Raw genomic sequence first — 27,142 nt, 5'->3', positions numbered from 1 at the left:
TTCTGACAACACCCCCAATACAGTCGTGGCCCACCAAATCCCCTAAATAAACTCTATTTAATCGTGCCATCATCTACAATTAGGCTTTGGATATAATTTCTACCAGTGCACTTAGGCTGAATCAAAAAAAAAATGCTTCGATCCACGACCTTGCAACGGCTGCGGCCGGCTGTTTTTCGAGTCCAGCGATGGAACTCCACCACCACATCTGCTCCCAAACCCTCCACCACCCACTCGGACATTGTGGTGGTTGGAGGAGGTCCTGCCGGCTTGACCATTGCCGCTGCCCTCAAACACTACCCTGAGACGGTCAACAAGTCTGTGACTCTTGTTGAGTTTGGGTCTCTGGACAATCTGAAGACCTGGGGCCCCGATATGGAGCGGTTTGAGAACCGAGTCAGTTCTCTGACCCCCTCTTCGGTCGAGTATCTGACCAAGATTGGCGTGTGGGAACATGTCAACCGAGACCGAGTTCAGGCCTACAGACACATGACAGCGTGGGATGGAGTGTCGGGCTCTAAGGTGCAGTTCAACACCACCCAATTGATGGGCGAGGGCCGAGATATCGCCTACATGACCGAAAACTTCAACCTGCAGAACGGCTTGCTCAAGCAGCTGGCAAATAAGCCCAATCTGACGATCCTGGACAAGACCAAGGTGGAGGGCGTTGAGCGAACACCCGAATCGCACAACAAGCCCCTTGTCAAGCTCTCCAATGGCTCTACTATCTCTACTGATCTGCTGATCGGTGCTGATGGAGCCAACTCTCCTGTTCGAACCTTTTCCGGTATCGAGGCACGAGGATGGGACTACAACACCCACGGTCTGGTTGCCACCGTGCGTCTGGCCAACGAGCAGCAGTCGGCATGGCAGCGATTCCTCCCCACCGGTCCCATTGCTCTTCTTCCTCTGCCTAACAGATTCGGCTCGCTCGTCTGGTCCACCACCCCCAAGATGGCCGCCCAGCTCAAGCAGCTGACTCCCGAGCAGTTTGTCATGATGGTTAACTGTGCATTCAACCTCGAGCCCACCGACATTGAGTACCTGGTTGAACATCCCGATGAAATCATGACTGACGCTCCTTACAGACTGTCTCAGCGATCTTCTAACCCCGACGTGCCCTGCCCCATTGTTGCTGTCCAAGACAAGTCGCGAGCCTCCTTCCCTCTTAAGATGAAGCATGCCGACACTTATATTGCCGAGAACGTGGCTCTGGTTGGAGATGCTGCCCACACCACCCATCCTCTAGCAGGACAGGGTCTCAACATGGGCCAGGGAGACGCCCAGAGTCTGGCCATTGCCATTCGAAACGCTGCGGGGCGTGGAGCCGATATTGGATCCACCCTGACCCTGGAGCCCTACTGGGCCGACCAGTACTTTAAGAACCACAAGCTGCTGGGCGTGGTCGACAAGCTGCACAAGTTGTACTCGACCCGAAACCCGCTGGTGGTTGGTCTGCGGTCGTTGGGTCTTGATGCGGTCAATAGTGTCAAGCCCGTGAAGGATTTCTTGATGTCTCAGGCGTCGTAATCTTTCTGAGTGAGGAACCTGAAGCTCTGGCAATCAGCTCGCTGGAGAAGTATGAATTATAGCATGTCCATAGTATTAACATATTGAAAAGTACAAGTACGATTATGAGTGCGAGTACCAGAAATGAACAATGGCTGTGATACAGTGCAAGTACGATTAACTGTTATAGAGCAAACCAATGAGCATGCCAACTTGCGTGGCTCTGCGATACGGTGTTACTGTCACGGTTTTAGATAGAATACGTTAGCTATAAATCAGGGTATCGGAGGCATCCAAGAGGAGTGCAATAAATCTGGAGTTAGAAAGGGTTTAAAAGGCAATGAAACATCAAACAGAATGTCAGAGGTTTTGGTAATTTTGTTATCTTCATTCTCTTTCAGAAGCAGAACTGAAAATTTTTTGTCATCATTATAGTCTCACACAAGCAAGGCAGAAACGATGGAGGTACTCACAAATCAGATGGGAAAGGGGTATTAGAAACTCAAGGTAACTAATGTTAGCAAAACGAATGTCGAAAACTGAAAGATATTTCAACAAAATGTCAGATGGTGATGCATGTTTTTTGCTTGGATCACGTTTTCACCTGCAAAAGTGTGTGAAAATTTCATCAGTTGATGAGACAAAAGACTCAATCCTTGTAAAGAATCAAATCCCCAGCAATTTTGTCGATACCCACCTGATGTTAGAAGTGTTTGGGAAGAAGAGATGCCGTTTGCACTAAGATCATAAACGAAGAATTCCTTAACGATTTGTCCTGCATTTACATCCTCAGTAGAAAATATGTTCCTAATCATTTTGCCTTGCTGCGCGAGGGGGGTTTGTAAAAGAGGGGTACTCACCATTCAGTGTCGTGTTGAGATCATTGTCTTGTCGTATGTGAGGAGAGAAAAAAAAGAGGTCTCAAGTTATGCCAATCTTTTTTCTTTTATTGACTGCAACACTTCGGTAGGGTAATGGCAAGAGGTAGGGTTGGGAAGTTTATTTGGTTACCCTGGAGTGGCTTGGAGGGCCAAGTGTGGGGTGGGTGGTGCGAGCGGAGGGTGAGATTTACCTGTTGGAGTGGATTCTATGACGTGTGTTTTGCTGTCCGCGACTTCATTTTGCGCATTTGTGTCTTGTATCACCCAATTGAGATGTGTATACTTGGGTCTGCGTTGGTGGGTTTACTTGTCACGAACATTATATAAGTACAAGTAGTGAGGGAGTAAGGCCGTGATAAATACCCCAGAAATACACCAGAAATGAGACTGCATTTTTAAAAGTCGGATCTACGCCCATGTCGATGGGTTCGAGCAGTTTTCCAGAACTCATAATCTCTTCGGATGAGTAATCAAGCTGATGAGTAATCGTGCTGATGAGTAATCAGGAGATGAGGAATCAGAAGATGAAACGTGATGCTCATACACACCAGCCATGACTGCTGTCCCATTCAAAGTTCACGTGACCACATTCACGACCACAGGGATAACTGCACTGGGTCATGTTTACGATCTTTGCAGGAGTTACAGGCCGGGGGGTCGTGTCAACCTTGGTTTACGACAAACCTCCACACCATGTCTGCCAATTATATCGCGACGAGTCAGCAAAAAGCTGATCATACAGAAAGAGCAAATGTATAGAAAGAGCAAATGTATAGAAAGAGCAAATCATAAAGCGGATCATAGAAAGAGCAGATATGTAGAAACGGCTCCTACGTGAGCATTGAGATATATTCAACCAAATTGAACCAAAATACGAGAACCCGGCGAGTGTATTGACGAACTCGTACTCTACGGCACGAGGTTGAGTCCCCCCACCCGATCACCAAAGTGAAGTACAATGGTCAAAAGGTCCACTTGTACTCGTACCGCCACCCGACCGTAATTTCTTTTTGGTTGCCTGATTCTACAGACCAAGACTAAGACAGCAGCCTGAACCGAGGTGAAGCGAGGGGTTCTGTCTCAGCTGGATACTGTAGATTGGGTTGGGTGGCGGACCATGTCTAGTGTTGGTACTGTACTTGTATGACAGTGGATATCGTGCCGAGTAGGAGGAATACGGACATGATAAAGGCGCGTGGATGTAAGGGACAGTCACGTGACAGACATGGAACACCGACGGGATGACTCAGTTTCTCTATATTCTTGCAGTAACCAGTCTCCATTCCGACTGACCGCCCTTCCCTCAACCGCACTCCAACGCACTCCAACCAGACAACCTTTTGGCTTGCTAACACTAACAGCAACAAGAACAAGAACCAGATCTGTCTCGAGTGTAACTGAGGTTATCGACGAGTATCCACAATCGCCTGTTGATGTGTTGAATTGCTATTTTGACGAGCAAATGAGGTAGATTACGTAATATCAAACCACCAGATCTCCATCAGACCCGATGTTGATAAAACCTCTTTGCGTCAAGTACAAGGAGCTACAAAAGTACAGTATGTACTACAAGTAGACTTGTCCGAACAGACTAAGGCAGCTGAGTTTGATCGTTGCCAAGAACATGGGGAGATGACTGCCTGTATCTGAAAAAAAAAACAAGCAAGTAGCAAGTGTCTGAGCAATGTATGGGAAGAGATGGATGACTGGGACAAATGAAGGTAAAGTACGGTAAACAGTCATCATAATCTATCTTGTCCGTATCTGTGGCCGTCCATAGCCCAATTCTATTGGCTAACACTACACACTGGTCCAGCCCAAACGGGAAAATCCAATACTCAAAAAAGCCTGGATCAACGTGAGGCCAAAGTTAATGTATCGTATGGTGAGAGGCACGCAGTAGTAGTAGCCGGGTCTACCTCGGCTGTAGATGGGCTTACGGGCACCGGAGACCACGCGACAAAGGAAATTCGGGGCTATGTTGCTTAGTAATGCCATGTGGTTCTCGTTTGACAGCTCCTTCCCCGTCTTTTGTTCTCGACTAACATCGGTTGTACAGCTAGCATGTACGTTAAGCGGAAGTCAGAGTGCGACTTAGAGGGACTTAACCAGGAACAATGTCAAGGTGGAGAAACTGGCTAGCGGGAGTTAGAGCGCACTATATGTGCATTAAGCGGCAGCGTGCTGGTGCCTGACCTTTTTTTTATATATTATTTTTATTATTTTGGCCCTCTTCTAGTCTTTCTTCTCTTCTTCACCGTCCCCATCCACTCCTCCTCTTATACTTCTACATTGTAGACCCCCAGCCCACGAAGTGCATACATAATCCCGCAAGATAGAGTTGAGCAATCTTGTTGGTCGGACATACAAGGACCTCGACTCGGACGCCGAACCACGACACAAACTCCCCAGAACCACCCGAGGAGCACCAGTGAGTAAGAAAACCACGGAGCAAGTTGGCTGCAACACGACCAGCACACGTGTGCAAAAACAGCCGGCAAAAAGGGTCAGGATCAGGAGTCAGGACTCTTGTCCGCGGCGCTCACCAACAGTCAACATGACCTTGTCAGCCGACAGCCGTCTGTGGCTCCAACAACAGCCGCCACCGTTACTAACACAGTGTCCGAATCAAACGCTGCGTTGGCAGCAGCCCAACACTCGGTGGCAAACCCCATCCCCGTGGCTCCGAAAGACCCCCATCCCCACAATCCTCTGCATCCTCATGGCAGCAGACATGACGCCCACGACGCCCATGCGCTTGGTCTGGGCACCCCCGAACACCGACGCTCGCTCACCAGCAATCACGAGGTCAACGGGCATGCCGCGACGCCGGCCTCCAAGACGGCGCCCTCAATTGCGTCTGTGTCGTCCCCCAAATCTCATACCGGCGACAGAGCAGGCTCCTCCACAATCCCCCACTCTGAAATGAACGACCAGGGCGTGCCCACCAACCAGCTCAAGCCCAACGCCGCCGCAAACATGCCCATCACACTGATTCCGGTCATCTTCAAGGAGGCGTCGTTGGACTCGCCCTCTTTCCGAGCCACCGTTAACCACGTTATTTCCCAGTTGGCGGTCACCTCACAGTGGCTCGAGGGCTTTGTGCAAAGCGTCCACGACGTCACCGCAGAAATGCACACCCTCCAGGCCGTCATCAACAATTTGGTCGGCAAGTTCATGCCCTCGTTCGTGACCGAGGGAGTGGTGGATCACGACTACACCATGCTGGTGCTGCGACGGTTCGCCGAGGGCTCCAAGCTCTTCTGGACCAACGCCATGAAAAACATCAACGGCCAAAACACGCACCTTGGTGAACCTCTTGTCAAGCTGCTCAAACAGCGAATTGCTCCCTTCTCAGAGACAGTCAAGGCGTTCCGAGCAGCCCAAACCAAGTACGACGCCGCCCAGGCCAAGTACCTCGCTCTCAACAAGACCAGAGAGCCCTCGCATCTTCGGGACGAGGCAATGGCCGTTTACGAAGCCCGAGCAACCTACATCAAGGCGTCGTTCGAATTCTGCGCTGGCTACCTAAGACTCCACCATGCCATTGACCGGGCTCTGATCCTCACCATCACAGACACCTGGCGGTCAAACGCCCGAAACCACGACGACAGCGCACACCAGCATGCCGGCTCGGCGTACTTCCGACTTGGAATCGAAATGCACCGAATCCGAAACTGGTCCAACGCCATCCACCAGGCCAACAAGGTGATTGTGCGGGAGATTGGCAAGGCCCGAAAGGAAATTGAGGACAGCACGCTTGCCGCAGCCAAGCCACCCAAGGATATCGCTGAGTATCAGCCTCTGTCACCATCCACTAAGCTGTCTGTGGACTCCAAGGTCACCAACCACCCCATCGAGAAGCACGGCTGGCTGCTGATGAAGACCAACTCGCCAGCGGAAAAGAACCCTATCTGGGTCCGACGATGGGCATTTGTCAAGGCCGGCCTGTTTGGCTGGCTGAACGTGTCGCCTCCCCCCGAGTGCGACTTTGTCGAGGAGTCCGACAAGATTGGAGTGCTGTTGTGCTCCATCAAGCAGCTCCCCACCGAGGAAAGACGGTTCTGTTTCGAGATAAAGACTCAGGAAGTGACACTCATTGCCCAGGCCGAGTCACTGACCGAGTTCAAGTCCTGGCTCGTGGCCTTCGAGCTCGCCAAACAGCAGTCCCTGGACAAGGAGTCGCCGTACCGGTCTTCTCTGGCATTCAAGAAGTGGACTGTGCCTCTTCCCGAGTTTGCCTCTTCTGGCGGAACCTCTATTGATGTTGCCATGGCACACACTTCGTCCAAGACTACCGATACCACCTCTCCTTCTTACCTCGGAGGTCCCCATGCCTATGCCTCTGAACACCATGTTCACCAGACTCCTCTGCACAAGCTGATGGCTTCTGGTAAAGCCTTTATTGACGGCAACGAAACCAACGAGCACGGCGAAAAGTCTGCCTTCAACTTCTCTGGCTTTGGACCTTTCAATACATCGCTGGCCCCTTCGCCTCCCATTATCACCCCCATCTACACCCGGATGACTAAGGAAGCAATTGTGTCGACGGCGTTTGTCAAGCCGTCGTACATGCCAAACGCCGTTACCGCCAACGTGTGGGGTTCCGTCAACTGGGCGCTTTACGCCAAGAACTCGACTGTGGCCATTGCTTCTCACGAAAACATGGTTGAGTTCCAGCGCAAGATGGATGAAAACCCTACCACAGAGACAGATCCCTTCCCCGAAAACTACCCCATCGAGCTCAAGTCCCAGGACCTCCAGATGCGAGCCATCTTCCAGACCGCCGTTGATCACGACCCCAATGATCGTGTGGTTACTGTCTTCCGATGTCTCTGGTCTCCCAATCCTCGCCAGGAGCTTCCCGGCCGAGTCTTTGTCACTCTTAAAAACCTATACGTCTACTCATACTCTCTGGGTTTTGTTTGTGCAGTCAAGAAGCCTCTGACTGAAATCGTATCTGTGCAGGGCTCCCCTGACAATGCCTGGGAGAACCTGTACGTCCTGGGTACTGATGGAGCTGTTTTGAGATGCCGAGTCTTCCTAGACTCTGGCCGGCTTGTTCAGCGACGTTTGCAGATCATTCTGTCCAATGTACTGTCAGACAGTCCCCGTAATCTGGAGGAGATGCTGCCCATCCTGCAGGATGGAGACAGCGACCACAAGATTTTCACCGAGAACGATGGCTGGTACGAACGAGAAAGCGATCTTGGATACATTGACAACGTCCAGGGCGAACACGACGAAAAGTTCTCGCAGGAAGAGCTGTCCGAGCATCTCGTCAAGCGGTATCGGGATCTGCGAAACAAGCGTAAGGAGGTCAAGGCCACCAAGCGACCAACTTCCTCATCTGCCAGATCAGTGGCGTCCAAGACCGTTGATACTCCCGACTATTCTCTGCATTCGTCGACTGCACAGAAGGTTGTTGATAGGGAGTTCCTCTGTCCCCCCAAGGCACTGTTCCATATCATGTTTGGCCAGAAGTCGCGAATGTTCAAGGACATTTACTCGCGTTTCCACAAGGTGATTTCTTCGCGACGAACCAGGTGGATGCTCAACCCCGAAGACAAGACTCTATCTCGACTCATTACCTACGATCTCAAGCTGCGATCGCTAATGGAGACCGGCACCCTGGTGTCTCGAAACCTGCAGGTTATCGAGCGCATGGACGAGAACGTGTGCTACGTGGTGCACAACAGCCGAAACCCCTGGGAAATCAGCCACGTCAGTTCATTCTACCAATCCATGCGGTTTGTCATCACCGCCAACGACACCGGAGGATCGCGTCTGTGCATTTGGGACGACCTCGTTTACACCGAGAAGAAGCGGTCGCTGTTCAAGTCTGTGGTTGAGACTGTGGCCATGCGATACATGGAGCATGAAGCCGAATCTCACGTTCGACTCATTCAGCAGTGTCTGCGACGAGTCGGCACCTTTGACTCCACCAACCGGTCCATCATCATGTACGGTAAGCTGGGTCAGATTGACACTGATCCCACCCCCGAGCAGCTTGCTGAACTGGAGCGAAAGGACTCGCAGGATGTGCTCAAGGTCTCTCGACGACGTCTGGTCACCTGGGTGTCCGAATCCATCTTCACATTCCTGCTAACGGCTCTCACGGCGTTCATGATCATCATTGTGAAGCTCGCGAAGGGCTTCTTCAAGTCTCTGTCTCCTCACATTGTGCTGATTGTGCTTCTGGCCGTGTCTGGTGTGTCCAACCTGTGGCTATCTGGTCGTCTCACATACTTTCACATTAAACAACATCAGGAGGCCCGTAGGGCGGCTCCAAGCGACACTTTATATCGAGCGGTATTTATCAATGATCTGGATCCCATGATGCTCCCCTCGGATACCAACAATACGGATTCCATCGCTCTGCAAAAGTATTTGTCTCTGGAGAAGTCTCGGGTGTTTGGAATGGACCCTGACAAGATCCTCAAGGGCGACGACGGTATCGGACTCGAAGACAAGTTTTTTGAGAACAAGTACTTCTCAGATGTTGCTTCTCGGTCGGCCTCTCGAAAGATCCAAAAGGCCCGGTACATGCTGGGTATCAAGCGCCGAGAGCTGCTGGTCAACCTGCGAGTGCTCAACCGATCTGACCGAGACCTTGCCATTGAAGAGTGGCAAAACTGGCTTCGATCCGAAGTCCGAAACTGTGAGCGGTTCACAGCACGAGTGGCTGCTGACCCGTTGTACGGCAAGGACAAGCTGGACGAGGGCAAGTTTGAACAAATTGAAAACTACTGCAACAGCTGCCGAGCGGAGATTAAGGTCCCCGCTCTGCTCTAGTTTTCCGTACTCATTAGTACATTTTGTAAATTGTAATATATGTGGAAAAAAATTCAACGAGACCGAGTGCAGCTTACAATTCATACGACCTGTGACGGTGCCATAAGTACAAGCGAGACACAAGGATAACAATGTACCAAGGTACAAAAAGAATAAATATATACTACAGCATAACTATCCACGAATAGTGGCACCTCCCAAAGACTTGACGCTGACATGCTCGATCTCCTTCTCCAGCTCCATGTCTGAAGGAACAACTCCATCCAGGGTACCCCTAGGAAGTCGCTTTGCAATACCAACCACGTCCCAAGGAGTTCTGGGGTTGGAGTCTTCGAAAATGAGATCGATTTCTTCGAGCGATCGGCCCATGGTTTCGGGGAAGAAGAAGTAGATGGAGGGGACCATGGCGACGTTGATGCACGCAAAGATGATGTAAGTTCTCCACTTGATGGAGTTGAAGGCCACGGGGGTGATCATGACGACCAGGAAATTGAAGACCCAGTTTCCGGATGTGGACAGACCCTGGGAAATGGCTCTGATTTCAATGGGGGCGATTTCCGCAGGGTACAGCCACGCCATACCTAGCCAGCCAATGGAGAAGAAGGTGTTGAAAACAAACAGGAACACTGCTGCTGCAATGCCAGCCTGAGGTTTGTCTAGGCCACCGTCTTTTACTGAAGATGCTGCGTAGACTGTTCCTGCTAGAATAGCCATCGTACAGGCTTGTCCAATGGTTCCAAACAGCATGAGCTTTCTTCGTCCGAACCTCTCAATGGTGTAGAAGGCGATCCAGGACGCCAGGAAGTACTCTGTTCCATCACAAGCCGCCAGAATTCGTGAGTTGAGCGGGCTCATACCGATAGAAGTCTGGAAAATGTAGGCTGCGTAATATGAGATGAGGTTGATTCCACACATTTGGTGCATGATCTGTTGAGAGTAAGCCAACATGGCTCGATGAAGGTGTTTTTTTTTGCCAAAGGTGAAGAGCAGAACCAACTGTTTCCTGAACGGCGGCTCTTCTCCAAGCTCCACGTCTCCTGAAGCGATTCGTCGTCGTGCTTCATCTCCCTCAATGCCTTCCTGTGCAAGTTGGCCTACCATGAGCGACTCTTTGACCTGCATGAGTTGCTGAGATACATAGATGTCGTCAATGGGCACATCTTCCAGGGCTGCAAACACTCCTGCTGCTTCTTCATAGCGTCCCTTCTTAATGAGCCATCTGGGGGACTCGGGAAGGTACAGGACTGTGCACGACAGAATGAGGGAGAAGAGGATCTGAAAAGCTACCGGGAATCTCCAGTCCGAGTCATTTCGCTTGACGAAATAAAAGCCAAAGTCGATCCAGTAACTGAGAGCAATTCCTCCAGTTGTCAGGGCTCCTCCAAGCATCACCAGGGCCCCTCTCCGTTCAGGACGAGCACACTCAGCCTGGAACATTGGCACTGTAGCTGTAGTGAAACCGACTCCAATACCAGCAATGACTCTTCCAGTCACAAATTGACCGAGCGAATACGAAGCACATTGAAGAATCGCTCCAATGGTGACAATTATGGAGCCAATGAAGATTATCTTTCGTCTACCCAGCTTGTCTCCTCCCCACATTGTAAACAGAGCACCCAACATGCACCCAATCTCGTAGATGGCCACGGCTGTGCCCTGGACCGTCGAATGGAACGACTTTGTCTTTGCATCCAGATGTGGAGACGTGCTATCCATAGTTGGAAACTGGTGAATGAAGGTCGGCAGGGTCAACAAACTGCCCATGACTCCGGTGTCATATCCAAACAGCAAGAAGCCGATTCCAGCCACGGCTGCAATGATCCGATGCAGCCGCGTGCCTCTACTTCCAAAGTAGCTAGTTCTGACTGTTCCTTGGGGCGCTTCTCGTTTAAACAGCTTCATGATGATAGATACCAAGACACGGCAGCAATACGACTTATATATGAATCCCCAGGACGGTCCAAAAGGGTGGGGATAAGCGCTATCCGAAAGTTAGTTTATTGATCTACTCATGCTGCTCTAGCATTAGAAAGACACTATCAAATCCGGGAAAAAAAGGTCTACAAACTTGTAGGGTGGGCAAAGAGGTTGATCAGGACGATACCAAACATTTCAACGCTGTAAAATCTCTTCAGCTCTCCGCAATCCCCTCTTTGTATGCATAATACAGACCCATCGACGAGCTATCTTCTGCTTTAAAGTTCAGTTTGGACCACAGGCTCGTCGGTTGTAATCTGCTCGACTTTATGACACACAAGATAAGCAGCCAAGAGATGACCAGTCAAACCCATCTCTCCAAGGCTTGGCAGCAATTAGTTTTTCCCTGGACATCAGTATGATTCTCCGCATGTCTCCTTCAAACCACGTGACTCAGTGCTCCACTTTAGACTCCCAGGAATGCAGCGGATATCGATTCCCGACCCTTTTCCCCCACAATAAGAAAAGTCTGTTATCCGAATCCAACCCGGAGACGAACAGTGATAAGATAAGCATAACATGGCTTGATAACCATATATCGGAACGGTTAATTTAGCCGAACCGCTTGTGAAATATGGGTTAGGGCGAGAGAGTCAATCCACGGTCTCAGAATGCGAAGAATATCTGCTTCTCACATAGTTGTGCCCATCCGTAAGACAAGAAAAGCCCGAGGTCAATAGACTAACTTTTTCATGCGTGGGACTCCACTTGTAAAAATGCTATGAACGTCTTTGCGGGGTGTGCCAGAGAATTGTCCATGGTCAAGAGCCGACATGCATTGTTGGGGTCTAAAAGGTACTCCTTAGACGTTCTAAATTGCTGTATATTTCAGTTAGTTAGCCAGGAGGGGGGGTTCTACTTCTAATGATTTTTTAATTCTAACCCTGACTAATATGGGATTACTAAATTACTAAGCAGGATTGTGGATATGACAAACATACTTAGGACAAAACACTATTCTCCAAGCGCCGATGGTTTAGTGGTAAAAATCCATCGTTGCCATCGATGGGCCCCCGGTTCGATTCCGGCGGCGCAGCTTGTTACGGCCATATCCGTTGGTGAAAATACGGCTTCCCGTCCCGATCAGCCATAGTCAAGCACCCAGAGAGCCCAGTTTAGTATTGTAGTGGGAGACCATACGAGAATCCTGGGTGCTGTAATCTTTTTGTCGCCCTTCCCAGCTCAGCCCCAGCCCCAGCCCCAGCCCAGCCCCAGCCCATGAGCGTAGGCGAGTGGGCTGTATTTTTTGCGCCATAGACCGGACTTTTTCAGTCGGGTCATGGAGTTTTTTTCAGTCGGTCATGAGTCGTCTATGAGCCGAACCATACAGAATGTTCAGATAGACAAAATGAACTAGTAAACCTGCGAGTAGCAGCAAACCTTAGTAAAGGGGCTCTACGCCTTCCATTTACACATGGTTTAAAACTTTTATTGAACATGGGCCATGATCTACACCCTCTGACCCAACCTATTCACATTGGACTCTCTCTCCCCACAAGCCACTTGAACACCCCCGGACGAATTGATGTTCCGAAAGTTGTAGTAGTTTTCCATGAAGCAGAGTTTCGACAAGACCTCGTTTGTTGGCCATGGTGATTGATAACTTTTTTTTTTTGGACCTCAAGATGGAGGTCGGACAGATTGGCGGGGGAGACGTGGGGGACTTTGAGAGTGATATTGGTGCCGAGATTGATGCTTTTTGACACTTTGTGGCAGTTGGAGACAGACGCGTTTGAAGATCTTCTGAGGCCTCGAACTCTCCCCATCATTAGAGCGTTGTTGCCCAACGCTGACAACCCAGTCTGGAGAGACGATGAGTTGTCAAGTCGTTTGGTTACACAATTGACGCATGGCGATCGTTAGTTAGGTGGAAGAGAAACTAGAAGTTGACGGCCACTTGGCTAGAAAAACACATATTCACCGACTCTGTCAGAATTGGTTCAAACCATAAGCCACTGAAGTAGGTTTTTTATCGCGGTCATAACAAGGTGCTCCTTGATTGAATACAATTCTTGAACTCACAGCTGGCTCTTATTATCAGATGCCAATGCATGTGCCAAGAGAGATAACGCACCATTGGCTTGGCAGAAAACATGTGCCGCAATCTACGTGCGCCCATGGACCATATAAACTGCCCCCAGCCCAGACTAACCCGAGGCCTAGTTGCACGCGTGGATCTTAGATGACTGTGAGAAAGGATCGTAGATGATGATGTCAAAAAGACAGCGGCTCCAATACAGTAATATTTATACAAAATACAATGCATTGCTTCTAAATTGATAGTTAAAATACAGCTCATGGGCTTCAAAACAATCAATACATTATTTATATATATCCCACTCACACAACCCAACACCCCCATATAATGCCTTATCCCTCTCCTGCATTCCCTCCACCACCCTTGAGGATGTGATTGAGAAGACCACAACCCGAAGGTTGAGCACTTCTCCTCCCCACACAGAGGTGATTGAAGAACGAGGGTTCCAGCGCTTTTCCCCCCACACACGGGTGTGATTGAGAGAAACCACACAATCAGAAGATTGCAGTGTTTTTCTCCCACACACGGATGTGATTAGAAGGAAACACAACCAGAGGGTCAAAGTGATTTCTCCCCCCACATACTCAAACCCATCCACAATCCGGCTACGGCCTTCCACCACCCTCATCTTCCACCCTTCGTCACTTCCAACTCCCTCATCTTCCACCCTCGTCACTCAACTCCCTCATCCTTCCACCCCTCGTCACCTTTCCAACTCCCCCTTACCATCCACCACCCACCCCCCTAACTATCCTACGCCTCCTGTCTTGAAAACAAGCCCCCAAATCCATCCTCCCTTCCCACACCAAGAGCATCATCTCCTATGCTCCCAACATCACCAGTGCCAAAAATTATCATCGATAGCAAAAAAAAATAAATCTCACGAACCGTTCCGCCGAGAACGTGAGTGACGCTAGTCTGGTTTCGTCTCTGTGCAATCAGACTCCCCTCTTGGAGCGAAGGGTGATTGCAAGTTGTTTGAAACTGACTGGGGTTGTAGCGTCGTGTCTAAAGACAAAAATCGCCAGTAGACACGGGTTGTCCGGGGGCACTCCCTAATGACACTCTGTCCCAGAGTTCATAGCATGCTTGAACTGGCATGTTAACGCACACCCCCTCCCTGTAAACAAAGTAAATTCCCTCCTGGGATTGAGATGCCCCCCTGGAGACTCTGGCCTGACTGGTGCCTATCCGACACCCTCGAAGACGCAGTCGTTTTGGCTCATAGCTCTTCGGGAAGCACCCGTCTATGACTAGCGCTACCCTATGGTAGTAACTAGATCGTAAGGACGCCCATCTGTGTTAAGTAAGTTGAAAAAATGTGATGGAGAAGACATGGCAACTGTGGGGACCCCTCTTGTAGCTGAGAACACTTGGTTGGACGCGATCAAGGTGCTGGAAAACATAGATATTGTAGTATGTTTGTTTGCCTGTGTCGTTTATTGTGTCGTTTTTGTGTCGCGTTTGTGTCACTTTAGTGTCGCGTTTGTGTCACATGGCTTGGTTGTGGGAATCAGTCGTCGAAAAGCGTGGTTGGTGATGGGAGACAGTGTCTGTAGTTGCAGTGTCATCCGGCTTATGTAATGAAAACCGAGGTATCCCCTGATGTTGTGTGGTGTCGTGTGTCCGAGCTGTTTGTGTCACAAACATCCGATTTTTGTCAATGGTGGCCAAAAAGTCCCCAGTGGTTGCCAGTCGAACAGAAGAAAGCATAAATACCTCACTCAAGCCCCCCTTTTCTTAGCCGGCGAAAAAAAGAAGCCGTCTATTTCAGTGTTCGAGAAACACGTACTTGGCGGATTTCTGGCGATGATGGGTTAACATGAATAGAGGATTCTGGGTGAATCTAGAAACTGGGGGTATATTTATATTACACAAACAGACAATTAAGCTATAACCCAATATGTGACCTTAAATTATGGCCCTGATTTTTAACGTGGCGGGTTCGTATCAAGAAAGTATTATATAAAATCGCGAATTCGACTCCATTCAACTCCAATTTTGACGATGTTCAATTTTGGGTTCGAAGTAGTGCATACTAAAGTTTTCATCTCATTAGTCCCTGCATTATCAACGCTAACACCAAAAATACATCTCTGGTGTTGTTTTTATGCCCGGTGAAATAAGCTTCGAGAAAATGGCCTGATTTTCTGGTAAAAGTGGCCTGATTATCTGACAAGTTTATGGCACGACAAGTTTATGGCACTCAATTTAAAGTTACTCAACAAATTGTCTATAGTTTATATTTACTCAACAGATTTATTGGGAAGAACCATATATGGGCCGCATATCTACTAACATTCAACTAACTCTATATATAATTGTTTCAACCTGTGGAACATTCTTCTCAGTTTGTGTGTCATGTCGTTTGTGAAGAATTAATTGGGAGTTTCAACGTTATTGTTCAAATACTTAACATTACCTCAACACTTTAACGAAATTTTGTTGAATAACCTTAATATGATGATCCCCTCACTTGAAGAATGAGAATCCTCAGGTGAGTCTTTGGGAGTCACATGACCATCCAATCACCTGAAATCTTGCTTACTAAGAGTACCTTAACAGTGTGAGAATAGTCTGTTCTACAGTATTTAATGGATGTATCATCTCGACAGAGCTATTGGCTATATTGAGAATGTCGGTCAGCGACACCACTCCAATCAGCTTACCGTTGTGAGCAGCGTGGTGAGAGGGACCGTGGGTCTTGGAGGCCGGCTGACCAGAGGGGGTCGACGGCTGTGGAGAGGGCACATCGGGCTGCACGACCCACAGTCTGTGGGCGTTGGTGGTGACCATCTTGGCGATGGTTCCATCTACCCATAAGGAAGCTAAGGAAAAAACACCCAAACAGCCAAGTGAAACAAAACCAACATTCTACCCGAGAAAAGTAATAATAATAAAAAAAGAAAAGCAAAAAAAAGCGACACTGGTGGATCTAATCAAAGCAATTATTGCCTCTCAAAACTGGAGTCAAAAATATCGTCACGGACAGGATTCGAACCTGCGCGGGCATAACCCACTGCCTGACAGCTAACAAATTAGCAGGGCAACGCCTTAACCACTCGGCCACCGGGACCACTACAAAATTCTGAGAAAAGTTTTCCACTTACCTCTGAAATATGTCGAAAATTCCTGGCGGCGATTTCGACTGTTTGAGACAGTGTATTCGGAAATCTGACGATTTGAGCACATAGTTGAGACGTCAAAGTTCCAATGTGAGCTTTATTAAACCCCTGACCCCTCTCAATCTCAAAATATACAGTTGGTGCCACTACTATGAGAAAGCCACATGTAGAAATGGGGGACCAAAAGCCTTCAATTTTACGCAAAACTCTGGTTGTGGCACTTCACAGCCATCTTGAAAGATTCACGGGACATTTCGCAACCAGGATCTCTGCCACCTCTTGTCAAACGGCACACTCATTAGGTTCTGTCGATCAACTAATGTTACATTGATAAGGTGGGCAAGGTCTCTGTCCACAACATCAATTATGGGTGGATTCTAGTGAAAGCAACGGGAATTATGAGTTATAATGGCCGTTGTAATCGATGCTAAATCTCAGCTTCAGACCTTCATTATCCCCTCCACTAAACCGGATCAAAGAAACTCCACTTCAGATCTAACTTTGCGCCGTGAATCTTGTTGAAATATATAAAAGTGGGGGGTTTTTCTTTTGTCAAATGTACCAAATCGAATCTTCATGATCTTCTCAAACCTCCTCCTTGCTTCCGTGGCTGCTGCTGGAGTCATCAAGGTGCCTTTGAAGGGCGGACCGGCCCACGGTGACATCTCTATGGGTCAGCTCTACTATTTGGCCGACATTGAAGTGGGCACTCCTTCCCAGCAAGTCAAAAGTGTGATTTTCGACACTGGATCGGGACACTTGTGGGTCCCTGGTACGAACTCCACGGCTTGTCTTCAGGGCCAATGTCAGCAAGGTGTTTCATTTGACATTTCGGCCTCCAAGACCTGGAAGTTCAACGGATACGCTCCTGGCTGGGATGGAAATGGAATCACTGGAAACGACACTGTCAAGTATGCGGGTCTTGACGTTGATATGCAGGTGTGGGTGTCTCTTGATACCATTGATAACAACCTGGGAGTGTTTGGGCAGGGTCCATTGAAAGGAGATGATGCACAAGCGAGCTACGCTGAGAGTCTGGCCGCGGCAGGTAAGATTCCTCGGTCGATTTTCTCACTTAACTCTGAAGAACCAATTGGAACTCATGAGACATCTTCTTCGTGGGATCACGTCATTTCTAACGTGTACTACGGCGGATTCGACTCCAAAAAGTACGAGGGTCCTCTGACGACGGTTGAAATTGAAGATGTGGACTACGAATTCTACCAGGTGCCCATCTCTGGATTCAAAGTCGATGGAAAAGACGTCCAGCAGGATGTCAAACATAGTGTCATTCTGGACACAGGAGGTATCACCCTAGAGCTCTCTAACTCAACTGTGGGTCAAATCAGCAATCAGCACAATGGAGGTTACGACTCCAACGGATGGTATGTTGACTGCGGAGCCAAGCCCACTCTTGAGTACGTGTTTGGCACGACTTTTGTTCCTGTGGACTTTTCCATCTTTATTAGGAAGGACGACCAGGGAAAATGTCGATTTCCGGACATCACCATCGCTCCCGATGACCAGAAGACGCTACTGACGGGCCCTCCTTTGATTTCCAGAGCCCTGGTGATTTTTGATTCCACCAAGCGACAGGTTACCATTGCCAAGGCCAAGTACACCCAAGAATCTGACATTGTGGAGTTGAGTGGGGATATTCCCGGAGCTGTTCATGTTTGGTCGAATTAGAACATCATAACAACTGTGTAATGGAATGTATGGAGCTTGGTGTCATTGCATTCAACACTGTACGTAATGTAGCAACGAGCGCACAGGACGCAACCAGTATTCCTTGAACATTACCTTTAACAGACACTTTACCGGGTCAGTCGATCAAAATGTCAGAAAATCACAGAAAATGTCAGAAAATCACAGAGAATAAAGAAACACAGAGAAATCACACAGAGAATCACAGGAGAATCACAGAGAATCACTCTGACGACCCACTCTGGCGACTCGCTCTGGTGACTCACTCTGGTGACCTACTCTGGGGACTCACTCTGGTGACCTACTCTGGGGACACACTCCGGCGACCCACTCTGTGCTCTCAGAACTAAGACACCCTCGCCCAGTAAGCTGGTTATCTTCTGGAGCAATCTTCGTGTGATATGGAGGTATGACTCGCGTGTGCATCGTATTCGCTAACGTTCTGTTTGTTTGTCCAACTCAAAAAAATTATTCGCTTGTTAAAATTGAAGCAGCTTATAATGTGGCGAAAATCAGCAAGGTGAGGTGAACAGTATAGACAGGTAGGGGCCTCTATGGGGCTAAATAACATACAATACACCCTCAAAAGTCGCGTGAAGCTAGACATTATTTCCCCTTCCTTCGAGAATCTACTCTGCCTCCAATTTTCAACCACGCCCTATCTTACAGTTCAGCTGCAGTCTACTGTGGCGAACAAAGTCTGTTCTAGAGATTTCTAAATCTTCCATTTCGCCTTGTGAAAAGATTGAGGAGTCATAGATACATGTGACGAGTATAACCGACATCTTGTTTCGGTTATACACGACTATCATTACTTCAGGAGGAAGTGTTGGCGAGGGCTTCCCACAGTGGCGAAAGTACAGTTTCATCAGCTCGATGAGATCTAACTCTGGAGATATCATTGACGGACATGAATGGTATATACTACAAGTACAGTACAGTACAGTACTGTATGTACTGTACAAGAACTACTGCACTTTTTATTTTATAATATGATGAAGTTGCTGTAATTGGTAATGAGGGGGTGTCGGATATGTCCATATTCCCGGCTCTATCTTTCACCATGGTCTTCCCATAGCTATGCCAATATTCTGAGTGCCTGTCTCATTGCCACATGTCCAGTTTGCCACCCACGTGAATCTCGCCACCGACCGCTTCTGCTCAATATATAAACCCATTTAGATCCTCTCAAAACACCAGGGTCAGTTCCAATTTCAACCTGGACTGGCCCTTGATCATACTTGTGTGGAAGCGAGGTTGTTCTAAACTCATACTGACACCCAGTGACGCCCAGAATACCCACAGCTCTTACTTCACTGAGCAGCATGCATATTCAACGGAGGGCATGCTGATGGACGTACAGTGGAGACCTTGGGGTTCACGATGAATCACCTGTGTGAAACTGGTGTCTTTCTCTGCACAGACTCACTACAGTTTGTGCAGATTACCACCGTGCTACGGCTCCTTCATTGGATTACGGTCTTGGATAGATACTAACCAAGATGGGCACGGTGGGAGGATTGTTTGATAGTTTTTTCGTTCATTAGGACAAACACAACTGTCCTAGTTAAACTGCAATCTATCAGGATAGGTTGCATCGGAGACGGCCCCAGCTGCATCTTGGGCCCGTTTCTAGTCGCCATGTCGTTGATCGACTCTATTTATTAATAGTGAATATGATTGAAAGAAAGTTAACGGTGGCTGGCGGAGCACAGTCATGAACAGTGTGGTTGTAGTACTTGTTGGTTGGCAATGTATTATTCGGATTCCAAGGTTGTTTTTGGTGTTTTCCGCGCACAAAATAGATACTTGCACATCTTTTGGGGTTCCCAATATCAGATACTTCTGGACTGAAAGACGTTGGTTGTATTTACGTAAAAAACGTGAATAAAAGTTCAAACACTCCAAGTATGAGTAAATAATTGAGGGTGTAAGATGATTTTTCTTTGACTACAGTACATACCATCACTCCAGTGGCCCAGATCTGAAGTGATTTGAATTGACGGCGGTCCATCAAAGTTGAATTATATACGCTCCAAAGGATTTTATCAGCTCTCAAGAGTGATAGAATGCTTACTTTTCAGTATCTCTTTCATCACTCATAGCCCCATGTCTCTTTACTCCGCTTACAAGTCTTACAGCAGTTGTAAAAAGTTGAAACGAGTAAAAACCTATATGACAACTGGATAACGATTAGATAACGATTAGATAACGACTAGACTAATATACAAGTCTCTTTATAATGTGAATAACTGTCCATTGCTTTTTGTTTGTTTCTTTTTTTCTTCTTTTAATTCTGAATACATTTCAGCTACTTGGGCCTAAAAACAATGTTATACCCGCAAATCGGATTCGGATTGTATCGTTCAGAAGAGCGCATTGCATTCTTTTTCGCTTGTTCACGGATTCTTCCTGTTCCATCTCTTGACCGGATCAATATTTAAAAGGTATAGTACATACTGTACATACCGTAGTCGTATCAGACACTGACATCTTGGACTGCTGAGAAACGAAGAAGCAGTAGACGGTATTAGAGATGACGTAAAGTCGAATGGCATGTGATAAACGTGGTCATTGCGACAATGTTTCTGTAAGACGTGGGCTCGTTGCAACAGGTAAAAAACGTGACTCTTGTTCGTGTAGGAATATGTGATCAGTAGACTGTTGGCCATGTGGACGGTAGCTGTTTTGCGCATAATCCTGGGGTGCTGATGGTGGATAGACCATATGAACTTGTCATCATAGCACTTTTCTTTCTTTTCCCAGACAAGTGGCTCCTACCCAAGCCGGATCCGACGCACTGATGTGGTGGCTCAATGGTAGAGCTTTCGACTCCAGTCTTCTCGGTTGTAATCGAAGGGTTGCAGGTTCAATTCCTGTCCATGTCAAGTTCTCTGAACTGACAGTGGAGGAAACATTGTGGGTTTAAGTCCCATAGCTTCAGCTGATCGGTGTATTTTTTGTTCCTCTGATATTTTTGATTAATAAGCTGCGGTTGGAGATCTGCTGCGAGTAGTTGGGTTGGTGAGATATATGCAGTTGGACTGATCCTTCACGTTACAACCATATTCAGAAAGTAACGACCAATGATGGTATTGCACATTGACTCTTGATCGGGTTGACCAGGTACGTGAAGTACAGTACATACAGCAGACAATCGACTAGTGAGATGAGAACGAGCAGGAGGAGGGAAAGTAATGAAATTTGTTGTATCGATGGCAGCACAAGTGTTGAAAAGTTGCAACTGCAGTATGTACTTTAGCAGTCTATAACCAAGCAGGAGGTTGAGAGTTCTTTTGACCGGGGGCCTGATCATTGTTACCCCAGCTAAGAACATCATCCATCAACAAAGTATGACATTATCATTCAACCCATTTCCAAAGAAATATGACATTGTCATTCAACCAATTCCAAACCACTAATCATTTACTGTACTAGATACAGTAGTAACTGATGTTGTTGACGGTTCTTGTTCTTCATCTCACCGAGCCCATTAGAGTTCAGATAATGCACCTCCAACAACCTTATCGCCAAACTACAAGCTAATGTTTGAGGAGTCATACGAGCACTTGACTGTCTCTTCTTTGGAAATGAGTGAGATATACCGGGCCTTTAAACCATTGTTTCTCCACCCCCTTCTCATTCCTACATCAGTTGCATCAATGACTCGCATTACAACCCTCCGCGTCCTCGTGCCTTCAAGCTCTCACTCCCTGTAGGAACCCGGTGACGCCTACTTGTAGTGTAGCCCTCTCAGGTTCAGTCCCCCGTTCAGTTTTATGTGGAATTTTTGTTTTCAGAGTAAATTTCGTACCTTTCCATCAGTTAGAGCCATTAGCACCGATTTAATGGTGGAAAAAACAGTTCGTTGCATGTTTTCCAACAACCGAAGGAACAGTCCTGAAGCGGACACTCCGCCTCATGAGAAACAAAAGTAAACCTGGCTTGTGCAAACCAACCCAGTGGTCAACATTGGCGTCTCGAAAGAGACAGAAAGTAAATCCACCTTGGAAAGGGAATATGGCTGTCCTGATGAGATGGATGGTTAGCATGAAACACTAGTCAGATATATAGAAGAAGGAAATCATACCAGACCACTTGCGAATAGCAGGAAACTGTTTAGGCGGAGAATTGTGGGCGGAAAACTGAGAAAAGAAAACTATGGTAGTATTTTATATCCCCGCCTGGTGCAAGTAAGAGTACACGATATTAAACATTGTATTATATGCATAGAACATACAGTGATAGACCACAGAGCAAAAGATGAATATAACTGGATTGTTACAAGGACTCACCCTGAGCCTCCTCAACACTAGCCTTCAACACATCCACTATCTTGGTCAACTCCTCTTCGGAGACAGTATAAGGTGGACTGAGAATGATATGGTCCCCTTCGAACGAATCCACAGTGCCCACACCCTTCAGAAAATGAACTCCTCGCTTCATGCCGGCCTTGTAAACCTTGGTGGAAAACCCCACTGCTATAGGGAACGCCTTCTTTGTCTCTTTATCCTGAACAAACTCCACGTCCCAGAAGAGACCTCGTCCACGAATATCACCAACGTTGGGGTTGTTGGCAAGTGCTTTCTTGAGCATCTTTTCAAGCTTGAGACCAAGGAAACGGCTTCTTTCCACCAGTTGGTCCTCCTTGATGATCTTCTGAAGCTCCAGACCTACACTTGTGGCAAAGATATGGTCCTGGTACGTCTGATGTCCAACCACGTGACCACTTCCGCTTTTGAACACATTGTACACCTTTGGAGAGATGAGAACGGCAGCCAGAGGCACATATCCTCCTCCAAGTACCTTGGCTACGGGTTGCAGATCTGGGCCCTCGTCCATTTCGTGCTGCCAAGCATGGTACGTTCCACAGCGTCCCATTCCGCTCATGACCTCGTCCAGCACGAACAGCGCACCATACTTGTGGCAAATGTCTCGACAGCCCTTAATGTAGCCCTTCGTAGGAGGCACACAACCGAGAGTTGCTCCAATGACGGTCTCACAAGTGAAACTGATGACGGTTTCGGGACCCAGGTGTTGGAACTTGGCATCCAGCTCGTCTAGCAGCTGCTGGGTATATTCCTCTTCCGTCTGACCGGGCTTGGCTCCCCGATAGTAGAAACAGGTGGAAACTTTGTGGAAGTTTGAGGTGTTGAGAACGTCAGCGTAGGGCTTTCGACGTGACTGAAATCCGCCCAGAGAAAGAACGCCTAAAGTGCTGCCATGGTAGGAGAAGTGTCGCGAGATGTAATTGACTCGTTTGGGTTCGTTCTTCTCCACAAAGTACTGCTTGGAAAGCTTCAGAGCTGCTTCATTGGCCTCACTGCCAGAGTTGAGGAAGACAGCACTGGAAAAGGAGCCCTCAGGAGACTGCTCTACCAGGTACTTTGCCAGATCATCTGCGTGCTTCGAGCCCAGCCCGTGACTCAGAATGTAAGGCAGACCGGCAGCCTGCTGGATCTTGGCAATCATGCGCTCATTTCCGTGTCCCAGGGCTGCCACCGCTGCTCCTCCACACGCGTCCAGCACCGTTCGAGTCTGTCCATCTTCTTCGATGGTCAATTCCGTGCCCTTTCCGCCAATTGTCCGGGGAAGAGTAGCGTGCACGTCTGTTTGAAACACTGACATTGTTGTTTGTGTAACAGTGTTTTTTTTTTGGTGTTGTTGTGGTGTGCGGGGAGAATGAATTATATATGATCCAGGAATTAGTCACTTGTGCGGAGAAGTAAAATATAAACTTTTGTTATCCGATAAGCGAAACTGTATACAGAAGGACTACCCGAGGTGGACAAAAGAGTCATAGAAACAGCAAGATATGAGTGTCAAGGGTGAGGAAATGGCGGATAATAACAATTGAAGATGATTTTTAAGTGATTATCTTTCTTTTTAGCCCAAAATAACCCCCAATTTCCTCCCAAAACCGAATTTTTTCTTCATTTTTTTAAAAAATTACACTTTTAGGATCCCCCACTCCATCGGAACTCGGAAATTTCATCCAGGGCCCGATGGTTTAGTGGTATAATTCTCGCTTAGGGTGTCCTAGGCAATTTGCGAGAGGTCCCGGGTTCAATTCCCGGTTGGGCCCTATCAGCAGCGAAGCTGTTCTTTTTTGGACCTGAGATCGTGACCCTGTGTCAACTTGTACTGCTCTTCAGTCTCTCGATGATGACGCTAACGCATACATTAACTTGCGTCTTACTCGTACAATTACATGGATACAGGGCTGTGGACGTTTGTGGATTTGAGAGTAGGAAGACAATGGGGTGTTTCCGCGACTCTGGCGCGTCTCATACTCTGGAGAGGGTATCCTGGACCACTACAACTTGGACAATTGGGTCCTGGTTGTGTGGCTCCTATCGAGTTGAAGACTCCGCTCCAACTTGCTCTGTCAAGAAGTGTCATCATTAATGAAACAACAGCAAAGTTCTAAAGAGGGCAGCTGATAAACCGACGATCTCACAGGCTTCTGCCATTCGCGACCGACATTCGACACTTGAACGCTCAGAAAGACCAAACATGTCATCAAACCTCCCCCGACCTTCGCCACCTAGGGCGTCGGCTATCTTCACCGATCCCAGATCAAGTTTTTAGGTTCTCCTGCTTTCAGATGCCCCCTGACGTGAGTGACAAACCTTCAGTTTCATCTCCAGTTTCCATTCCAAGAACAAATTCTCTCAGCTGTTTTGTCTACCTGATGGCGTGCTCAGTCGAATCCTTCACCAGAGTGCTGAGACTCTCCTGACGAGTCTCTCTGTTAGAGAGAAGAGTCTGGTGTATAGCAAAAGTTGGTTTATTCAACATCAGTCCTTTCTTCTCATGTTCCAGGGATGGCCTCCATTTGTTGGAGTGGTGGCAGCGAGATTGGAGAATGTGTTTCTCGCTGAATATCAACTTCGCTTGAAGATTGCTATCAGTTTTCTTTCGAGCCAAGACAGCTGACTCTTTCCTTTAAAAAACGAGGTCGCGGTAGAGCTCTCGAGTGGGCCCACCATTGGCCGTCCAGAGCAACGATTCCATCTCCCTCGGGAGCCGTCTTCCATGAGAGTGGAGAGTCCAAGATCGTAATCGGAGAATTGCGTGGCTAGGAGGGCCGACTAGAGATTGACCATTGGTTAATGGCAACCCTAGTTGGAACGACTGAATATGAAATACTCTTCAGTCAGTGAGTCCTAAACCAAAAGAAGCAGGCTCAGACCTCCTTTTGTAATGGCAGGTCATGGCTACAAGTGCCGGAGACAATGGACAGAGTCATCTCGAGCTCCCTCTCTGCTGCTGCAGAAACCGAGCAGCGTACCAATACAAGTAGCATCGGCAGGGGCCATGAGGCGGTTGCACATAGGGACCAGTTATAAATTGGTAGCTGCAGATGTTTACATAGGAATCTCTCGATATTTCCTTCTTTTCCACTTTTTTTGTTGCTTGTTCTAACCCCTTTCATTCTCAATCACCTCCCCGGACTCACTTCTGACTCACTTCTGACTCACTTCTGACACACTTCTGAATCACATCCTGCCCAAGCTATCAATCAACTCGAGACTCTCATTCAAAGGCCATCGCAAGGTTCTTAGCTCCTCTCTTCTTCCTCCAAGGGGACATCAACTCTGATCATGTCGATTTGGTAGTGTACCAAAAGGCCGAAGAGCCAGCCAAAAAAGGGCTACAGATGAAGTTTGGAGTCTCATTCCTCACTTGATTTTCTTGTAGGGCCAAAAGAAGAAAAAGAAAGGGTGAAATTGGGGATAAAACTGCGCGAACCAGCGTCCAAAGACTCTCTTTTGCGTGCTGTGGAGAGGCGCCCTATAGGTAAGACCAAAGGGGGTAGTGTAATCAGAGAAGCCGACGGGGTTTCTGCTGCAAACAATGGTTTGAAATGGCTGGCGTGCAGATCCAAGGACCGTAGTCAGACTGTCGTCAGTTGTACCTGCGTGTATCTGGCTCGTGACAATCAATAGAGATGGTGGAGTTTCCAGTGAATGGGTGTCCTCAAAGTTGGCGAAGCAATATAAAAGTCAACAGAGATCACTCTCGTCAGCTTGTCTGTACCCTTTCGTGTCGATACACTCGTCGGGACTACTAATAATACATCTATTGTAGCATCTATATGGGGTTAAATGGTCTGGGCCTTGTAAGGGACGGTGGCATCACCGAAAATATCCTTGCACTCGATGATTCGCAGCTCACACTGCTTCATGCTCTCGGCGTTGCCAATCTCGCCTCTCTTTATACCCGACTTTCGAGCGCTTTCATCGGTTATCTTGAGAATCTGCTGAACCACTCCCAGCACTTCTCCCACAGCCACAGACAGTGGGTCAGGAACTGGCTTGAGAGTGTGATAGGTGTAGAATCTGTCGGAAAGCAGAGCTGCAAATATATCGCCAGTGCCGGTGAAGTATGAGTTGATCTTGTTGAACTCGTAAATGTATGTTGAGGTCGATCCATCTTTGTCCAGCGTAGATCCTGCCGAGTAGAGGATATTGTCGTTATCGGAAAAGGACAGAGACGAAATGGCCACGTAAGGTGTCTTATAGGTAGTATGGAAGGCTGTCAGCGCCTGCTTGAGCGTTTCTCGGTCTGTGATCTTGATTCCTGTGAGCAGTTCTGCTTCAAACTGGTTGGGGGTCACCAACGTCACCTTGCCACTCTTCAGAATATCCTGATACACAGGAATGGTCTTTTCCGACACGTACATTCGTCCGGCGTCGCCCAGAACCGGATCCAGCAGCCAGATCAACGAAGGGTTGTTGGTTTTGAGATCTTCTCCCACCTTTCCCACTGCCTCCACTCCTTCCTCTCCAGGAACGTAGCCGGTCAGCAGAAACTCATACGACAGCCCTGCAAGTTTGAGGCCTTCGTAGACGTCGAGAATCTCCTGAGCAGACGCCTTGGTGCCCTTGACCGTGCCGTATCCCGTGTTGTTTGAAAAATGCACCGTGTTGAGAGCATCCACCTCCCAGCCCAAGCACTGGAGAGGGAAGGTAGCTGCCTTGTTGCCCACGTAGCCATGGACTACGTGGGACTGGATCGCAAGCAGGTGTTTCATTGGTGTCTGTGTTGTGTAAAAGTGGGATGGGGAGATCAGTCTACAAGTAGGCGCTTATCGGGAGAGATAC

The 27,142-nt window shown here is 48.1% G+C and overlaps 10 protein-coding genes and 6 non-coding genes across 16 annotated transcripts; 8 read left to right on the top strand and 8 right to left on the bottom strand.

The window, feature by feature from the left end:
• Nucleotides 1–132: 132 nt before the first annotated feature.
• Nucleotides 133–1,530, top strand: YALI1_A08781g (uncharacterized protein; the record flags this gene model as incomplete). Its single annotated transcript, XM_499891.3, has 1 exon — nucleotides 133–1,530. The coding sequence occupies one exon, from the start codon at nucleotides 133–135 to the stop codon at nucleotides 1,528–1,530; it is 1,398 nt and encodes a 465-aa protein (XP_499891.1).
• Nucleotides 1,531–1,784: 254 nt separating this feature from the next.
• YALI1_A08759g (uncharacterized protein) lies at nucleotides 1,785–2,324 on the bottom strand (the record flags this gene model as incomplete). Its single annotated transcript, XM_068281699.1, has 3 exons — nucleotides 1,785–1,822; nucleotides 1,983–2,095; nucleotides 2,152–2,324. 3 exons carry the CDS (start codon nucleotides 2,322–2,324, stop codon nucleotides 1,785–1,787), a joined length of 324 nt encoding a protein of 107 aa, XP_068137800.1.
• A 2,991-nt stretch (nucleotides 2,325–5,315) lies between these two features.
• Nucleotides 5,316–9,185, top strand: YALI1_A08729g (uncharacterized protein; the record flags this gene model as incomplete). Its single annotated transcript, XM_068281698.1, has 1 exon — nucleotides 5,316–9,185. One exon carries the CDS (start codon nucleotides 5,316–5,318, stop codon nucleotides 9,183–9,185), a length of 3,870 nt encoding a protein of 1,289 aa, XP_068137799.1.
• Nucleotides 9,186–9,359: 174 nt separating this feature from the next.
• Nucleotides 9,360–11,087, bottom strand: YALI1_A08672g (uncharacterized protein; the record flags this gene model as incomplete). Its single annotated transcript, XM_499889.3, has 1 exon — nucleotides 9,360–11,087. One exon carries the CDS (start codon nucleotides 11,085–11,087, stop codon nucleotides 9,360–9,362), a length of 1,728 nt encoding a protein of 575 aa, XP_499889.1.
• A 1,040-nt stretch (nucleotides 11,088–12,127) lies between these two features.
• On the top strand, nucleotides 12,128–12,197 carry YALI1_A08662r. Its single transcript has one exon. It is a non-coding gene; the product is annotated as a tRNA-Gly (tRNA).
• Nucleotides 12,198–12,201: 4 nt separating this feature from the next.
• On the top strand, nucleotides 12,202–12,324 carry YALI1_A08661r. Its single transcript, XR_002432056.3, has one exon. It is a non-coding gene; the product is annotated as a 5S ribosomal RNA (ribosomal RNA).
• Nucleotides 12,325–12,634: 310 nt separating this feature from the next.
• Nucleotides 12,635–12,931, bottom strand: YALI1_A08653g (uncharacterized protein; the record flags this gene model as incomplete). Its single annotated transcript, XM_068281697.1, has 1 exon — nucleotides 12,635–12,931. One exon carries the CDS (start codon nucleotides 12,929–12,931, stop codon nucleotides 12,635–12,637), a length of 297 nt encoding a protein of 98 aa, XP_068137798.1.
• A 2,816-nt stretch (nucleotides 12,932–15,747) lies between these two features.
• Nucleotides 15,748–15,996, bottom strand: YALI1_A08623g (uncharacterized protein; the record flags this gene model as incomplete). The annotated part of the gene is made up of 1 exon (XM_499886.3): nucleotides 15,748–15,996. The coding sequence occupies one exon, from the start codon at nucleotides 15,994–15,996 to the stop codon at nucleotides 15,748–15,750; it is 249 nt and encodes an 82-aa protein (XP_499886.3).
• Nucleotides 15,997–16,180: 184 nt separating this feature from the next.
• Nucleotides 16,181–16,276, bottom strand: YALI1_A08620r. Its single transcript has one exon. It is a non-coding gene; the product is annotated as a tRNA-Ser (tRNA).
• A 625-nt stretch (nucleotides 16,277–16,901) lies between these two features.
• On the top strand, nucleotides 16,902–18,014 carry YALI1_A08614g (uncharacterized protein; the record flags this gene model as incomplete). The annotated part of the gene is made up of 1 exon (XM_499885.3): nucleotides 16,902–18,014. One exon carries the CDS (start codon nucleotides 16,902–16,904, stop codon nucleotides 18,012–18,014), a length of 1,113 nt encoding a protein of 370 aa, XP_499885.2.
• A 2,820-nt stretch (nucleotides 18,015–20,834) lies between these two features.
• Nucleotides 20,835–20,920, top strand: YALI1_A08574r. The gene has a single exon. It is a non-coding gene; the product is annotated as a tRNA-Trp (tRNA).
• Nucleotides 20,921–20,963, top strand: YALI1_A08573r. The gene has a single exon (XR_011031457.1). It is a non-coding gene; the product is annotated as a YALI1_A08573p (non-coding RNA).
• A 1,350-nt stretch (nucleotides 20,964–22,313) lies between these two features.
• Nucleotides 22,314–23,660, bottom strand: YALI1_A08546g (uncharacterized protein; the record flags this gene model as incomplete). Its single annotated transcript, XM_499884.3, has 1 exon — nucleotides 22,314–23,660. One exon carries the CDS (start codon nucleotides 23,658–23,660, stop codon nucleotides 22,314–22,316), a length of 1,347 nt encoding a protein of 448 aa, XP_499884.2.
• Nucleotides 23,661–24,031: 371 nt separating this feature from the next.
• On the top strand, nucleotides 24,032–24,117 carry YALI1_A08542r. Its single transcript has one exon. It is a non-coding gene; the product is annotated as a tRNA-Pro (tRNA).
• Nucleotides 24,118–24,719: 602 nt separating this feature from the next.
• Nucleotides 24,720–25,072, bottom strand: YALI1_A08532g (uncharacterized protein; the record flags this gene model as incomplete). The annotated part of the gene is made up of 2 exons (XM_068281696.1): nucleotides 24,720–24,928; nucleotides 24,973–25,072. 2 exons carry the CDS (start codon nucleotides 25,070–25,072, stop codon nucleotides 24,720–24,722), a joined length of 309 nt encoding a protein of 102 aa, XP_068137797.1.
• A 1,067-nt stretch (nucleotides 25,073–26,139) lies between these two features.
• Nucleotides 26,140–27,072, bottom strand: YALI1_A08512g (uncharacterized protein; the record flags this gene model as incomplete). The annotated part of the gene is made up of 1 exon (XM_499883.3): nucleotides 26,140–27,072. The coding sequence occupies one exon, from the start codon at nucleotides 27,070–27,072 to the stop codon at nucleotides 26,140–26,142; it is 933 nt and encodes a 310-aa protein (XP_499883.3).
• Nucleotides 27,073–27,142: the final 70 nt, after the last annotated feature.

Source organism: Yarrowia lipolytica, chromosome 1A, assembly GCF_001761485.1.
Source record: "Yarrowia lipolytica chromosome 1A, complete sequence".
NCBI lineage: Eukaryota > Fungi > Ascomycota > Dipodascomycetes > Dipodascales > Yarrowia > Yarrowia lipolytica.
Note: the sequence above shows the minus strand (reverse complement) of the source record. Positions and strands in the feature narration are given on the sequence as shown.